The 18,256-nt window shown below is 36.5% G+C and overlaps 1 protein-coding gene across 1 annotated transcript in view; it reads right to left on the reverse strand.

Moving 5' to 3' along the window:
- Positions 1–16,450: 16,450 nt before the first annotated feature.
- The window catches only part of LOC139730599 (uncharacterized), an 81,135-nt gene continuing 79,329 nt past the window's right edge, over positions 16,451–18,256 (reverse strand). Inside the window, exon 13 of the mRNA XM_071641455.1 lies at positions 16,451–16,516. Coding sequence (XP_071497556.1) covers positions 16,451–16,516 — 66 coding nt within the window. The remainder of the gene's footprint in view (positions 16,517–18,256) is intronic.

Here is an 18,256-nt window from a genome sequence, read left to right on the forward strand (position 1 = left end):
TTTGAATGACAGAATGTGCAGTGACGAGGATTTTCGCTAAATTGAATGAACCTTTTATCAAATGGACTGACAAAAGTGCGAGATTGGCCGGGAAAACCTATATTATCAAGCCCATCGAAAAGGGCGTATCAGTATGCAGAGAACTTCATGCTTATACATGAATGATTCTTGCGTCGAGCTTCTCTTTTTCATTTTTTTTTTGTGCGGCTGATTGACAAATTGCTCTTCATCGACGTAAACACACATCACAGCATTTGAGTAATAGTCATGATAAAAATCATGGGAATGCATACTCGGGTGGGATTCGAACCCATGACCTCATGATTGCTACACAGGCGTCATGTCCACAGGGCTTCCGCTCGATAGTCAGTGATGATTCCAGTCCCTTACAGCAGCCGACACTGCCTATTGATTCAAATTAAAAGTTCTTGCGTAGGGTTGTTTTTTTTTTTTTCGCAACTGATTGACATTTGCCCTTCATCAACGTAAATACACTCCGATTGTTCAGCGTTTTGAGTAATGCCGATCATCAAAATCGTGGGCATACATACTCGAGTGGTATTCCCACCCTACTATAGGATTTAATTATAATTCATTTAGTCATGCATACATACAATAAAGCAAACTATTGGTTATCTTATAATAAACATCACATTGTGGTGTAATTTGAGGTGTAAAACATTCTTGCAACTCCTTTTTTTTTCAGAGTAATTACAAATCATGCAAACATGACTTCGGGACCCTGTGGAAGAAAAGTCTTTATTTTTTTTTTTTTGCAGATATGGCTGAACGGGCAATCCCCAGTTTCTTCATACTGTACGTTTATGCAATGTATATACAACTTGTGTATATTCTTATCTGAAGACGGAAATAAAAACAACAACAACAACTTCCTATTTTCCTCTTCATTCGAATTCATATCGATGTGCAGATCCTAGAAAATTACTAAATTTTATCTATGTATCTATTCTTCAGATTTAAACATTACAGCAAAAAAAAAAAAGAAGTCTTGCAAACTGGTAAATTCCTGCCTACGAATCACTGCAAGGCAAGTTACAGATGTCGAACTCCCTTTTCATTATGTTGTTAAGAATATTGTACATGGAAACATTCATTGATAACTAAATAGCTCAATAGACATATCTTTATAGATGTCTAGATAAATTCCGTAGATGCTTGATGTTCAAAAACAGCAGTAATGCGTCATAGTCAGCGACAGTTGATGCGCGCAAACAAGTGGGTAATTTAAGACCAGACCAAAGCCCTTTTCTGCGACCTAAATATTAATAATGAAATGACATTAATTACTTTTCGATCTGACCCTGCTTCTGGGTACTTTGCTGTGAAGGCACTTTGAAATGCCAATGGACTACAATCTGATTTTATCCCCTTCGACGTTTAATTGAATACTTCAAAAATGTTCCCCTCGCGCGTGTCGTCGATGGCCTATTACACGGTGCGACGCGGCGGTGTCGCCCCGTGCAAACACTCCAAAAGCTCTCCTGGTTTGCGGCGAAACGCATGAAGCGTCCTTGCCCACACTCCGCCACGGGTCTGCGAAAACACTGCACCACGGTCGCCGACCACGAGTGTCATACACGGTGAAGATGATGGGTGAAGCGAACTTCGCTCTACGGAGTCTGAGGGCCATGGGTCGAGGAGGCTTGGGGCACGGATCCCCCCCCCCCCCACCACCACCAAAACGGGACGATTTGGTGATTCAAACGCGGATGACGAATTGCCTGCAGCACTCAGCCCAAGATGTTACCGTCGCATCCCCCTCTCTGTTAAATTCATCCAAGTCAATCCATTATCATTTATCAACTTGACATAAAATGAGCAGTCAGGTAGATTTAATAGGAGACGCTGAAATTTTGCTTAACAGTACATTACAATACATAAACTTAAAGATTAAAGGAATTGATGAAATTTCAAGGCAATTGACGTTTAATACGAATCCTTAGTCATGGAATTGGTATGCATCATTTTGCAAACACTCAACATTATCATTATCATTCATATATTAACGTCAAACGTACACTCACACATGAAGTGTTATATATATATATATTTATATAATTGTATATATATATACTAGTATATATATATATATATATATATATATATATATATATATATATATATACTAGTATATATATATATATAAGGTGATGTGGGCTTGGTCTCATACATGATGGGTGCTGCATTATTTTTATGTATAGGTGTGACGGAGGAATGACTGCTGGCAGACGTTGCTACGTTCACTTTGCCTTTAATTCTTCCGAGCTTTCGACCAAGTTACCGGTCTTTTTCAAGAACTTATTTAAGGCGTTGGGGGTATACCTGCTGTATGTGGTGTCAGTGGAGTGAGTGTATATTATATACTTTTTTTTGAATATATATATATATATATATATATATATATATATATATATACATATATATATACATAATATTCAACAATCTTTTTTATGTCAATTAAATAATGTAACTTGCAATACCCATAGGCTGTCCCCTGGAATAAGCAGGAGGCGCAAGGCACAGATTAAAAAAAAAAGAATAACAGACTTGTGTCACAGTATCGTAAAAATATGTTACCAAATGATATCTGAATATGCTTTTACATAATACAAGGATATACTCAACAGTAACTGACATATTACCCAAAAATAAAATCTAAATTACGTAAATAACAAATTAAAGGACAAGCTCACCTTCATAGACATGTGGGTTGAGTGAATGCAGATATATTAGTAGAACACATCAGTGAGAGTTTGAGGAAAATCGGACAATCCGTTAAAAAGTTATGAATTTTTGAAGTTTCTGCTCAGTCACGGCTGGATGAGAAGACTACTATAGCTTGTGATGTCACATGAGTACAACGATATAAAGAAAGAATAAAGAAAATTCAACATATTTTCACTTTTCTCCCATAACAAAAGAACACTCAACTTCTCTCTTTCAGAAGGCAGGGGGAATAATATTACCCATAACGTATATCAGTGACAAGTCTAAGAGATGTGTACTTTATTCAAAAAGTAAAGTTTTGTGAAATTCTCTTTTTATTTTCCTTATATCGTTGTACGCATGTGACATCATACACTGCAGTAGTCTTCTCATCCAGCAGTGACTGCGCAGATACTTTAAAAATTCACAACTTTTGAACGGACTGTCCGATTTTCCCAAAATTTCACTGATGTGCTCTACTGATATTGTTTCTTTCACTCAATCCACATGTACATGAAGGTGGACTTGTCCTTTAAGATCTGTTATATTTGATTGCAAAACATACATTTCTATCCTAGTTGTATACAAGTTTCTCTGGTTCATCTATTCTCTTCTTCTCTCCCTCTATACTACCCCACTCTTTCTCTCTCCTGCTATTTGAATCTTCGTCTGCTTCCTTCTACTTTGCTACCTGCCCTTTTTCTTCCTGCCCACCTCACTCTCACTCTCTCCCTCTCTCTATATCCATATCTCTCTCTATCTCTTCTTTTTTATCTCTCTCTCTTTCCTTCCCTCTTCTTGCTCTTTATTTCAGCTCCTTCCCCTCTTTCCCCTCTCCATCATTCTCAAATTCCCTTTTAATTCACTTTATACCTCATTCATCTTTTTTTCCCGAAACTACACTAATTCATCTTTCTCTTTTTAACAAGAAAACAACCACGGAGAGAGAGACACACATACAGGCAGACAGACACGCACACACATAAACACACACAAACACACACACACACACATATATATATATATATATATATATATATATATATATATATACAGCTGTATAGCGAAAACTTTGAGCAAAGAAATATATATATATATATATATATATATATATATATGCCGTTTCACAATACATGTATACTGTATTAAATGTATAAGACTATGATTATGAAGCCAAAATAAACATGCAAACAAACAAACGAGAGAAAATTACAGAGAAAAGAAAAACAGTTAAAAAAAATGTATTTAACCAATACAAGCTAACAGGCTAAAGAAGAAAATGTCTACATTAAAAAAAAGAATAATTGGTCGTAGAGGATATTTGCACCTTTATAGCTGACTCTTCATCTATCTATCTATCTGTTGTTTATTTGCTGTGAAAGGTGGCAGATCTGTCATAAAAGTTACAGGGGTCAGGGCAGCGCTGTTATACTCTACATGGATCCCTGCAGACGATGCCAAGATTGATGGACGCAAGAGACAATTTCCTGTGCCACTCTTCCCGGGGTTCCATTCGTTGTCAAACTAGATGGGAGCTGCGGCATTTTCCCCCCTCGTTCGTCGGATCGCTTGTTTGACTGAGCGTGCTCCTCTTCTGACAACTCGGGACCCGCATGACATGCAATCCCACGGATCCAGAGTGCTGCAATACTGTACTCATACACGACAGTAAGGACAGGTGACGGTTAAAGACCATCGCAGTTTTCACATTATACGAAAAGCTGATCGTGCGATAAAAGAATAACATTTTCCTGAATAGAATGATTGTGCCAAATATTCTTGTGTTATTCAAGATTTGATTTAAACGAACCATAACAAGAGAAAAAGAAAACACGGTTAAAGACAACGCACTCTGGAAGAAATCAACGCTACTATGGCGTATTAAGACAAAACAATACAATGTAGACGTCCTATTGTCATTTTGATTATTTTTAATCAAACATTGCAATAAAAGAGATATTTGGTCCTTCCATAGTTGTTATGAACACGAATGTATCTCGTCACCTCAACATAAGTGTCATACTACATCTTTTTACAAACTGTATTAAAAAAAAAGGGAAAGTGTATATCCCAAGAGATGACAGTGATCTTCCAAATCCTATGTCGCTCTTTAACAACCAAAGGTTCAAAGGGCACAACATATTAATGTGATGATAGCGAAGATACTTCCACGCCTTTCATTTCCTTCTTTGTACAGCCACGTGCGTGACAACGAGAGTCAAAGATATTCTTGAGGTGTTGTAGCATTCAGGTAGGATCCTCGGGGCACTGTAGACCAAAGTAAAGGGCTTTAGGAAAAAGCAAACGACAAAAAAAAAAAAAAAAGGCAGAAAATCTTACTGCATTAGACACGGGAATTGACAGCTTTGTTCATTATGTATCCTCTGGATTATACGAAGTAGGGATTTGTAGACTTTAATACATCGGGACGTATTTTAGTATGTGGTTGACATGAAATTTTCTGTTGTTGCCCAAAAGGAACACACTCACACGCACAAAATACACACACATGCATACGACGCATGTATGTATTTACATTGTATAAATTAGATTTATACGTATACATTATAGATATATTGATATTATAGTGCTCATGGGTATGTTGATGTATCATTAACATAATAAAATATGACAATGTGTTCCAACGTATAATATATATAAAGATAATCACAATCACGTGGGTAAACCTTTCAGTAAAGTGCCAAGATCTGTAATGTCTACTCTGTGATATTGGGTGGTAGAAGGCTTAACGGTGCACCACGTATTCTTTCTAGGGTATGTGTGTGGCCCTGAAAAGGGCCTATATACCCAATCCCGACGTTTCGTCAAGCATGGTGCGCCATTAAGCCTTCTACCACCCAGTTCTACCTCCACGGAAGCCTTCAAAGATTTCATACTCAGTGATAGTTTATTTCGTGTTGCAACATTACCTGCGGCCATCTTCCTAACCAAGCTTTGCGTTTGAATATGATCCACTGCACTCCTATTATTTTCTTTAAAACTTTACTTTGAGTGTTTCCTCTCATAGCACACATTCAATACGAAATTGCTTTGTATTATACTCTCTTAGTATGTATTACACATCTATCTTTGCATGTTTGCTTTATATGTTTTCTTAGTATATTGTGTAGATTGATTCTGCATTTGTCAAATTTTGTTACGTCGTATTGATATTGAAATGCAAAAATAAAACTGGACTGAAGTGAGCTGCGAATATGGCTATAAGAAGATGAGTTGATTGTGCACAAAATGATATAAATAACAGTTCAAAAGAGTTGACTGATGTGTAATTTCATTGCCAATGGCACGCTTGCATATAGACATGGCTGTATAAAAATGCCACGAATGGTATTTCCGAGATGAAAGCTTGAGAACATCATACACTCGTTCGGTCATCCTGTCTGCATTATCTTTTTTTTTTTAATTCCACAGTCATTACGTAAAGGAAATGAATGTATTTGGATTAGCCAGCTATCTGTCCCCTGATGGCAACCGGGCTTGACTATTTCAGAAAGTAGGCTTAAATACATTTAACTTCACACAAATAAAAAAAAAAGTATCATGGTATAGAAACACTATCAAAGATTCACTTGAATTATGATGTTATCGTTTTTTTAATGGTTTTGTACTGTTTGAGTTACGACTTTGCATCTTTGTAAGGATAAGGGACTCTTTTTTTTTTCTTCTTTGGCAGGCCGTCGGGCTCTGACTGGAGTATCCCATTTTTTTTTTTAATAGGACGGAATAAATGAGTAGATGAATAAATAATTGGAATATCGGTTCCTTCTCACTCGTCATTTTCTGCGTGTTGTTGCTGTTTTTTTTGGTGTTGTTGTTGCTGTTGAACATACACATTTAGTCTTGTATTAACTGGCTCGCTCCATGTTGAGAATATTTATTTTTATTTCATGTTAATGTATGTTATGTTACTCATCATTTGAGATGCGCTGATTGTTTTCTTGAGAATGAAATCATCGGATTCAATCGAGCTCTCTTTCTATTTGGAACATTACCCACAGAGGGAGAGAAATGGAACATTAATTTTGATTAATGACTCAAGGGGCTGCCGATTATAGGTGAAGAGACGGCTATACAGACCCAAATTGTTTGGCTCTTATAAAAAAATCCCACCCCCCCCCGCAGAAAAAACAAAAACAGGCAAAAACAAAAACAAAAACATCAAACAAACACGAAAATACAATAAAAAAGAAAATAGGAAGACAACAAAATCCACGACTTTCCGAGGATTCTGTCCGGAGACATTCCTGTCAAAGCTACCACTTTACCCTTGACACCCCATCGCATCCCCTAATGCACACACATACACACACAAACTTAAAAGCGGTTTCCGTGACTTGCTGAAGGATACCATCCTAGAAAAAGTTTGGGATTGATATTCCTGACACCTTCCTGTTCTGTACTAAAGTCTCACTTCGTAGAAGAGAATTTTTTTTAGGAGTCATTATACACTTTTTCTTAAGGAGCCGGATAGCTATCAATGATGTTGCATATATTTTGCTGCCAAATTCGCCACCTCTTCATATACAGCAATTTTTTTGTTTTCGAAATTGCCTTTCGGATCAAATAATCATCATCGACAAGACAATAAACAGCCCCACAAATGACAGCAATAAATATTGCCTAAAAAGGTTGATACCTTTGTGTAGAGCTTTGACCTTTAATTGCTCTTAAATTTCCATGTCATAAACGTGATTTTTGTAGCACAATCCTCCACCATCATGATGCTCGCAGTAACGAAAAAAAAAAAAAGTTTCATGGTATTTCTTGTCCACCTGATCACCTTACCATGGGATGGCAGCATTTCCCATGTTTGTCATATATGTTCATTGAACTCCCAGTCGGTGGTGACGCTAGCATGCAGAGTATAGTGGTATATTATGACAGATGTGTTGTTTGTTGCGGAGGGCATGGTCGACGGACGTGCATGTCTGCGCGCGTTTGATATCGAAATACATTAGCTACAAATCATGCTTAGTCAGCTATTGCATGTACAGACGATTCACTTCATAATACTGAGTTTGAGTTACTCTCAGCATTTGATGTGCAGAGCCTGGTCACTCATATTTGCTGGAATCGCGCTGTGGTGACAAATATGGAATTACAAAATATGAAACTGTCTAAACCTAGAACAAATAGCTGCAAAAGAGCATTTTTTTAAATAGGGCAGTTTCATGGACATTATTACCTATTAAAATACGAACTGCTACAACTTTAAGATCCTCTGAAATATTACACTTAATGATCATCTTGAACGAACTAACCCATGAACAAAATAATCTTTTTCGTCATTCACTATGGATAGGATTGCTTTCAAAACATGAATATATACATTTGGAACATTGTTTAGTTTATTGTTTTTTTATTTGTTGTTTCTGTTCCTTGTTTTTGTTCCTGTTTCAGTTTTCTGCTAAGCCAGAAGTATGTAAATTGTTGTTGTTGTTGTTGTTGTTGCTGCTGCTGCTGCTGTTGCTGCTGCTGTTGTTGTTAAACCAAACTAATCGAAGGACCCCAAGGAAGAACAGTGGTATTCTGATAATATCACTGAAAGTTGGCCATCCTCCGCATTTTATTTTGATGACATGATTTTGATATTTTACCTATTTTTGTGTTTTTATATGATTCGGAAATGAATAGAAACAAACAAACAATATTTAGTATTTGGCCAAAGACGTGTCAAATTAGTGAAGCCGGTGACGTCATGACAAGAAGACAATTTTAACACAAGAGCAAACCAAAGAAATAAAACTACAGAAACAAACAGTGTCCATTCGTCTCCAGTCAATGAGTGTAGGTGGATATTTCATTTCATGGACCATCCGGTGTCATTTTTATGAGGCGCTAAGCAGAATAGGCGCGGTGTAGGACTAGGTAAGTCTCCAATGAGATGCGCCCGTGCCCCTGTTTTCATGTCGTATGTCGCAAGCGGAGGCAGAAATACTTCCTCATCATCAACCCCCAACAGGCTTACGACATCCGTACGTCATCAAACAGCTTTCAAGTATCGACCAATCACGTGCGCGAACAGCGATTGTACAGGTAGTTATAAGTCAGGCAGCACTGAATGAGGTCCTTTATACGCTGCAAGTGTGATCGAGGAGTACGCGTTCGTCCGCGCTCGCGTTGTTAGTAAAAAGTCATTTCCCGCGTTTTTCATTACTTTTTTTTTCTTTCTCTTGGAGGGCAAATAAATCGACACAATCATCATCAGAGGGGAAAGGAAGAGCGACGACGAGGGGAAACTCGCAGTGAGGCGTTTTTTAATTAACTCGAACTGACTTATACAGGAAGTGGTGGTTAGTGCCCAGCAGCTTTTGCGATGTCGCCTGAATTAAGATACATTTTCTTCACATCATTTCTTATCCTCCTTGTCTCACACACGGCATTAGGTGAGTCTCGTTTACAGTTGTTTCAAGGCGCATGCAAATACGAGAGTTCGTGTAATGACTGCAAAATAGCTGTCTTTTGAAAAAAAAAAGAAAATCGCAAGAAATCTGGTGGAGGTTAGCAGCTTGTGGAATATTACAACTTAGCCACCTGCACTTATTGATCTAAGTTACAGAAAATTGGTTTTGTCATTCATTTTGGTTGTATAGAGTAATTGATATTCCAGTCATTTAGTTCTCATGCAAAATTATTGGATTTGAATATAAACTTATTATGCTCATTGCAGTTGTTGATTGTGTTTCTTTCCTTCCATGCTCTTGTATTTGCTTTTCCATCGTATTAACCTTATTGGTGTTGAATTTTTCATGGTATACGATTATCAACTCTTTTATCACACGACAACCTTGAATGATGCACTTGTTTCTCATAGCGCTTTATACCGGAATATACGGAATCTGCCGTATGTTTTGTATAAAGCTGAAAGTGCAAACTCAGTGCTCATTATCTTACATCTTAACTTGTGCAGTCTTCCTCAATGACGATGAAAAGCCTTTATGCTTTTAATATTGTATAGTATTTCATCGAAGTACATCGCTTCGAGTTTCCTCAGCATGATACATGTTTTAGGGAAAACGATTGTCCCGGGACGGGAATTTACCAGTCGTGAATCCTTTTTGAAGTTTCTCATCATGGCACGTTCTAGGGAAAACGATTGTCCCGGGACAGAAATTCACCAATCGTCAATCCCGTTTGAAGTTTCTCAGGATATCATCATGGACTTTTTTTAAACAGCATACCAATGTTAGAAGACTATAAAATACAACATGTGTAGTTAAAGTTCAGGCAATATTCTGTTCGTTGATATTCACAACATGTAGCGCCATTCCAAGACTTTGATATGTCTGATATCAAGGGTTTCGCTCTAAAACATTCAGCAATATACTCGTTGTCAACTTCAGGATGCAATAATGTAGTCAACTCAATTGAAAGAATTACCAATTACTGATTGACAGACCATTCAATACGTATATCATGCATGATTCAGCAGGCTTGGAAGACTTAAATGCCATAATAGAGAATTTATAGTTCAGTACTCATCATAATAGATTGTTGTAATCACTTAATCACGCAACCAAATATGTGTTGTTTTGTTTAGTTTTGTTTCTTTTTAACTAGAGTTAAACGGTATTCATAAAAAGTCATTTGAAGAGAAATGCACAATTTATTAAACAGTTAATGTTAATTATTGGGTTCAATATACAAAGCCTTTATAGACTCATTTGGTATCATATAATATGCACTGATTATGTTGTAGATCATTAGTTTTATTTTGTGTTTGAAGGTTTTCCGGATGAAAGGATACTCATGGGGATTTCAGACTCAATTCTGAAAGTGTGAAATACAAATATCGACTGTACAACTTCCATGGATTAAAACACACTGTGTGTATAATTATGTATGTAAAATCGATGTATTATCATTATGTTACCTAAGTGTGATATTTAGCTTGCCGATGATCTAATCCTGCGTAAACCAGGTATCTTTGTGAGAGATTTTGGCCAATCCATGCGATTTCTTACTTTTCTTCTTGTCTGCAATAAGCCTACATTTTTTCTTCCGAATAGTTTGAGTTTGAGATTGACTTTATTTTATTTTACCACGAGTTACTCACTTCAGCTAATGGCTGTTCTTGAATTAATAGTTGACGAATTTTAACTTATGTTTCCATAAATTCTCTAGACATGGCTTTACTATAAAGTAATGTTTCAAACAGAACCTTTGAATCTATTCTGAAATCTGTTGAAGGAGAGCTCAGGGATTGTTAGATTATCTTTATTCTTGTGTATTTTGGGTGTTTGAAGAATCGAAACAGATTTCGCATTCCTGAGGACGTCAATTAAGTTTCAATCATGCTTCTAAAATCATATAGTTTTTGTTGATATACCATAGTTTCTTACGTTTCCGCCATATGCACTCTGAATTAATCACCCTTTTATTTCAACGATGGTTTAAGTCAGGACTCAAACGGATCCGAGGAGAAAATCTTCTTTATCAGGAAAATAGTAGTTTACAATCCTAAGGCGGGATGTTGAAAAAAAAAGAAGAATTGATTTTATTAAATTCGTGACACAAATAGAGCCTTTATGGGAAACAAAAATATGGCCTGTTATACAACTCATTCAGTTTAAATGTTGTTGTTGGCAAAACAGCTTTCAAGCTATTATCTTAAGATTGAATTTAATCAAAGCCATCGTTTGGCCAAAGAGAAACTAGCTATATTCATATTCGTGTATTTCAGTAATTTCAGCAAGTAAACAAAGAAAACATCCGCGGAAAAAGGCCAAAACAAACCAAACATAAAAACAAATAGATGGTCCTAAAAGTATTTCAATCACCATGCTACATACAGCGATTAAAAGTAAAAATGGTAACAGAATTTAGAGGCCCGTAATGAAACTACTGTGTGCTGTTCCGTTTTCTATTCAGTGTCCGCGTTATAAATCCTAAAGGATATATCACTTTTTTTCTCTTTACTGCATTTTCACATCATGATTTGTCATCTCTTAACACTTACATGATGTCATTACCAAATTTACAACCAAAGGTAGTCATATTTTACCTTAACACCTGAGTCTATAATCATCTTTCAATCAGCCAAGAATACTAATTCAAAGAACATAGTTTAGGAAGGAAAAGTACTCGCCGTTGCACTCCCACACTCATTCTCTATCCTCAGTTTTACTAGTATTCAACTGATGAAAGTCTGCGAGACAATATTCAGCAATAATGATAAGATTAGCAACAATTTTCCTACTCCTGAGATTAACATAACGTTACTGTTTAAAACACTTCAGAAAAGAACGAACAGTTTTCTTTGCTGAATCCCACTGCAGTATTGCACAAAACGGCAATGCACTGTATGCATATATGCAACTTTCTATGATATATAACTTTTGCAAAATAAAACAAATGCCTTTATTATTTCCACAAGTGATAGGGAGCAAAATTAGGAAAGTCACGAAATCACATATTTTCCTAATCTATTTGTTGTTACATTCCAACCAATTGAGACCAATTGCTTTGAAATGATTTCGTGTTCCAGGAGTAAATGAAACGGTTACTTATCGCTTATTCTATCAGAAACAGAGTCTAAACTATATCATGTGAACGTGCATAATCATAATCGTCCGGTTTAATGTAAAGCCAAGTCAGTTCGCCCCAAGCAAGCATCCTGACGCAAAACTTTTGTTTATATATATATATTATGAGGGCTTCCCTCTTGACTGAGTCTTAAAGTTCGTGCGTTCCTTTTGCAACCCTGAAAATTAGATTCTTTTCAAAAGCCGGTAAATTTTAGAGGTAAGTAATTCAAACTTTTCCTGCAGAATAATAAAACTGAAAACTTCTGTACAATGGAGGGGATACAACATTACAGATTTGCAGTGAATTTACTAGTATTCGAACTCCGAAAACAAAAGTCCAACCGTTACAACAGAGGAGCGTATTTTATAGTGACATGGAGTTAGGTGTTCTTTTTTTTAAGTCTGTCATGTATGACCGAAAGATTTTATTCACGATGTATGAAGATATTATTCTTGAAACACGCAAAATTTCGTGATATTTGCAAAAGGGGTATACGACCTTAAGAACATTCCTGGAAGAATGAGAAGGGCACAACGTGCCTTGGTTGTCATGGAAAGGATTTAGTTGGTCAAGAAATGGACCATGTCAAAACTATCGTTGCATTGTCCGTGAAGATAAAAATCAAAATTTGTGAATTTCCTTGTAAGACAATGACCCTTTTCCACGGGTGTCTGTGTATATGTTGGGTGCTTGACCGACATCAAGACATACGAGCGTGTAAGCGGGAGCTTGTATGATTTCAGAACAGACGAGATTAATATATCAACATGCCCTTTGTTTTGTTTATAGCGTTTTCCGAAATTATGAACCGTTTTGGTAGGTATTTCCGGCGTTATACGAAATTTTGTCAATTGATGTAAGTTTATGCCTGATGTACTTTATGGCATTCTATGACAACCCCCCCCCCCAAAAAAAAAAAAAAAACCAAAACAAAACAAGACAAACGAACAAACAAACAACAACAAAACAAACAAACACCTACTCTTGTTTTCTTTAATCTTCTCTTTCACCTCCTCGTATACGGTCCTAAAAGCAACCTTCTTCTTTCATTCACTGTGTGACTTTAGGGAGTGAAGTGGCATCTTTTGGATTGTTTACTCACATAAACCAAATGGATGGCTCATGTTTTGAATTGATAAAAAGGGTGTGCCTGCATTGCGGATTTCGATATTAAAACAATACAATCGTGACTGTGTATATATTTCACTCTTCTTTTCTTTTCTTTTCTTTCTTGAATTTTCCATTGTTCAGTCATGCATCCAAAGCGATTACTCTCTCTTCAAATGCTTGTACGTGAGCGAACGGTATTTTTAACATATTGCGGGTTATTCATGTGGAAGATAACCCATCAGGTTACACACTTTGTGCCGAGTTATTAAGTTTAGGTGTCATTGATATTGCAGCGTTCAAACGTCAAGCAATAATCCCATTAAGAATCCGGCAAAGCACGTTGTCAATATACAGTAGTTTCGTCGTCAGTACATCACGAGTATTATACAGGTTCTACATGTATTACGATGCACAACCTGAAAACGACCATAATCTGTGACTTTCCTTTGATCATGAAGAACAAAGTAGATACGACAAACACGTCGAGCACTGAAAGGACAGGTAAGATTATTTTGTTTGGTAACAGCCGCACTAAAACAATACAATTTTCTTTGTAAGATGAAAGTAATTAGTCTACCTATTGTGAGTGATGTATGTTCGAAAGAGAGAGAGAGCACATTCAACTAATGCTAAAAGATGTACATGGTAGTTGGCTCTTAAATTCATTTCTTCCCATGTTTTGTTGCGATCGACTGTCTGAAACACGATGTGATAGTTAATATTTGGACATGCGCATTAAAAAAAAATGGCCTCTATGGAAACATTATCGAAATATATATCGCATGATATTTCAAAGACATGTTGGATGAAAACAGGATGGAGATGAATCAACATTAAGGTGAAAGTGGTGAAGGACTTCTAGAATGTCTCCTTTCATTTCCGGTGGGAGGGGCGCTCTTGCATTTTGCTGGGTTCATACCGTTCAGTTAGGTAGGACATGACTGATACGATTGCTTGCAAGGAAAACCTGCGGATACGTTTTTCTTCTCGGTCTGATTGTTGTAGTTGTCGGAAGAGATAAACTAATACGTATGAGGCAGACACATGTTCAACGTTTCACGTCAGCTCTTTGGGGCGAAAGTGCTTTACCGCACACTCTCGTAAACTACCATGAAACAACCCAAATACGCTAGAAATTTGTCGAGTCCATTCGTTCATATGCATTTATTCCCCTTTCCGCAGAGTGAAGATTGACATTCGTCGTCAAATGAAAAGAACTTCTCGCGAGGAGCAAAAAAATACGCTGAATAAGAGAGACAGAGTACAGAGGGTGGGGAGCCAGGAAAGGTTAAGTGTTAGTCGATGGTATTGGGAATATAAAAAAGCAATTCAGTCTCGAGTTCGATGTCGGTTTTTCGTTGTTACTGGCCTGTCATTCGCTGTGACGTTGTTGTTTTTGGTGCTGGGTTTTTTCCGATCCTGTACAGTCCTCCTCGCGAGAAAACTTCTTTTCAATTGGGGTATCGATCAGTCCGCCTTCCATGACTGGAATTCATCTATTCCACATGTTTTTTGTTGTTGTTGTTGTTGTTGTTGTTTTCAGATTGCTTTAGATGAAACCACATTTTCATTTTGCTGTCTACTTATCAACACTTCTTTTACATAGATTTAATCCCGTTGTTTGAAAAAGAGGAAATCATAATCAGAACAACTCACATTAACTACTGGTAATTCAAGTAACTTTTGAAAATCCGTGCTACCTGGGTGAATTAAGGCACAAAATATTCCTTCTATCCATTCTTTCCCAGCAAATTCATCAAATACTAAGAATCTACAGCTACAGATATATGTTTGGCCAACCCTCCCGGCCAATTTTGCTACAAAATGTATAAGATATAGATGTATCAGTTATGTAACTTTGTATTGGATATATCTAGTTTTGAGAACGTTTTCTCGGGGAAATTTAAACTCATTCATTTGAACCAAACACCAATTAAAACGTTTTCTATTCAGAATTTGAAAAGAACAATATTATCCAGTGTAATACAACTTCATACCAAAATAACGAATAATTCTAACAAACATTTTAACATGAAAAGCAGTGTTGACATTATGTGCTCTTATATCTATGCACAATATTGATAAATAGCGGCCTAGATCCTGTCTTTATGCACTAAAGAAGGTCTCTCGAATAGCTAATGAAATTAGCTAGAAAAAATCGTCTGCTGTTAATAAGAGATTACACGCCCGTGTTTTGACGAAAGTGGCGCTTCTTTTCAAGTATTAATTGATTTACTTGAGCATAATTCCTTAAATTTTAAACGGCGCCGTGCAATGAATACAAATGAGTTTTTATGGGAAAAAACATAATCTTATCTCAAGTTCTGCGGTAAATTCATATAGAAATAATTCTTCAAATGTATTTAAATCAACTAAAAGACAACTAAAACTGTTATGATTTGGAACATTTGTCAAACCTTTAGAAATAAGATGTTATCTTTTTGTTCTGTAAGTTTAAAGGACAAGTTCACCTTCATAAACATAAGGATTGAGAGAATGTAGCAATATTAGTAGAACACATCATTGAAAGTTTGAGGAAAATCAGACAATCCGTTCAAAAGTTATGAATTTTTGAAGTTTTTGTGCAGTAACCGCTGGATGAGAAGACTACTACAGTGTATGAATAACTTAGATGTCACATGCGTACGACAATATAAGGAAAATATAAAGAGAAATTCACAAAATTCCATCTTTTGAAAAAAGTACACATTCCCCTGACTCGTTACCGACAAATGTTATGGGTAATATTATTCCCCCTGCCTTTCGAAAGAGGCAACTCAAGTGCTCTTTTATTATGCGAAAAAAGTGAAAATATGTTGAATTTTCTTTTACATATTCTTTATACTGTTGTACGCATATGAATCACAAGCTGTAGTAGTCTCCTCATCTTTAAAATTCACTTTTGCGATTGTCCAATTTTCCAAAACATGTGTTCAAAAACTTTCAGTTTTAGTCTAACTCATGGTGATCAGTTTTACTTCATGTATTGCATGTGATGATATGATCTTAATTATGTGCTTGTCGAGCGCGTTTTCTGTCGATACTTGCACTTTGGCGCGGTCCTTCAGTCCAGAACTGCCCCCGTCACGAGTAGGTCGTGGTCTGGTTGAGTGATGCAGCTGTTGCCTCCCTAGGGATAAGATGAATAGTACAACTTGAACATGTGTTTAAAGCCTGGGATTGGTTTACCAGACGGGATTGAAAATAGCAGTGGTCGTCTGAAAATAGTTGTAATTGTTACATCTAACCACTTTCTTGTATAACCGATGTTCTTGATGTTTCTGTAGATGTTCGGTGTATCAGGGATTGGATTAAAACGGGAAGTGGGGGAGGGGTCGGCCAGATCTGAATTCGTCTACAATACAAACCGATATGTTTCCATATTTGAGGCCTATTTTCTAGTCAGTCGTTGAAATCGCTTTCAGCCTATGCTATCAATACTAGAAATGTAGAAGATATTAATCAAAATTGTATGTATAAATTTCATCTTTATTGGTGCCCGACTAACTCCGATATTTAGGTTGTATAGCAGACTTCTGACTAGATGACGTGTGTCATATTAGTTTTGCTGCCATGTCCTGGTATGAACTCATACATATGATTATTTTATGTCAATACGGATATACGTATATACACTGATTATTTTTCAGTAATTTAAGGAACAGTTAAGTACAGAAATTGGTGTCATTTCAATGATTATTTTTTGTGGGTTTATTTGTCTATTTGTTTGTTTGTCTTATTGCGTGTGTCTGTGTGTTTATGACATACTATGAAAATTAATTACTCTATCACATGTCTATTTTTTTTTATTAACCACAGTCTGACGATCATTCAGATGACCTAGCTATCTTGCATACTTCAGTATGTTTATTGGTATAAGGCTTGTAAAATTATTCACTGATTCTTACGAGATCTTGCAACGATAATGAATATAGGCTAATAGGGCTGAAGCCTGAATTTAAGCTTTTAATTCAATTCAATTTAATTTAATTCATTTCCACATAACCATTAAAAGGAAACAAAGGATACATAAAATGTGATATAATGAACATCAATTGGAATACAGTGTAAAAGAACAATACACATACGCACCATATGCACCAACAAGGTGGATCAACAAACACAGAGTGAATTACAATTAAAGAGAATAATAACATGATGAATGATTTGTGGAGGGATCATGAGAAGTTTTAATATGGAGACATACAGTTCCATATAACAAACACCTGCGTGTCTACGTGTCGAGAATATGAACCAACGTTACTTTGAAAGAATACACTACCAATATACAGTTACATCTCTCTCTCTCTCTCTCTCTCTCTGTTTGTTTGCTTGTGTGTTTGTGTGTGTGTGTGTGTGTGTGTGTGCGCGCGCATGTGTGTTTGTTAGACTGCGAATGTGTGATTTATGCATTTGTGGTTAGACGCCATACATCTCTTCATATCCAAAGATGATTCTATATGTTCATATCTTTTACGGTAATGTAATACCTTAAAACTCTGCAAATTTCTCGAGATAATTCGCATTTAAATATTTTGAAATGCAATATCAATTCTGTCACATAAGAATTCCTATGCTTACTTTTAGTGCAGCTGATATAAGAGAACTCTTCCAGGTCTCAAATTGCGTCTGCTCTAAAGACTATTAACTCAGACAGCAAATCCAATTCACCCTGCACCCTGTTGATGCTCATCGCTAATCGAATCCCTGTCATTTTTCCAGGTTTTTCTCTCTCGTCGGTCAGGAAAAGTGGCGGACCCTATAAGCGGCAAGACTCAGGCACGTGACTCTTCTATTCTCATACCTCTCGCACATGATTATTGAACACGCACCAACCGCACTTAAAGCTGCCTGTCTCTTCCGTTCTCTC

This window comes from Diadema antillarum, unplaced genomic scaffold (assembly GCF_040938485.1).
Source record: "Diadema antillarum isolate AM-2024a unplaced genomic scaffold, OU_Dant_1.0 seq00000321_RagTag, whole genome shotgun sequence".
NCBI classification, from domain to species: Eukaryota; Metazoa; Echinodermata; class Echinoidea; order Diadematoida; family Diadematidae; genus Diadema; species Diadema antillarum.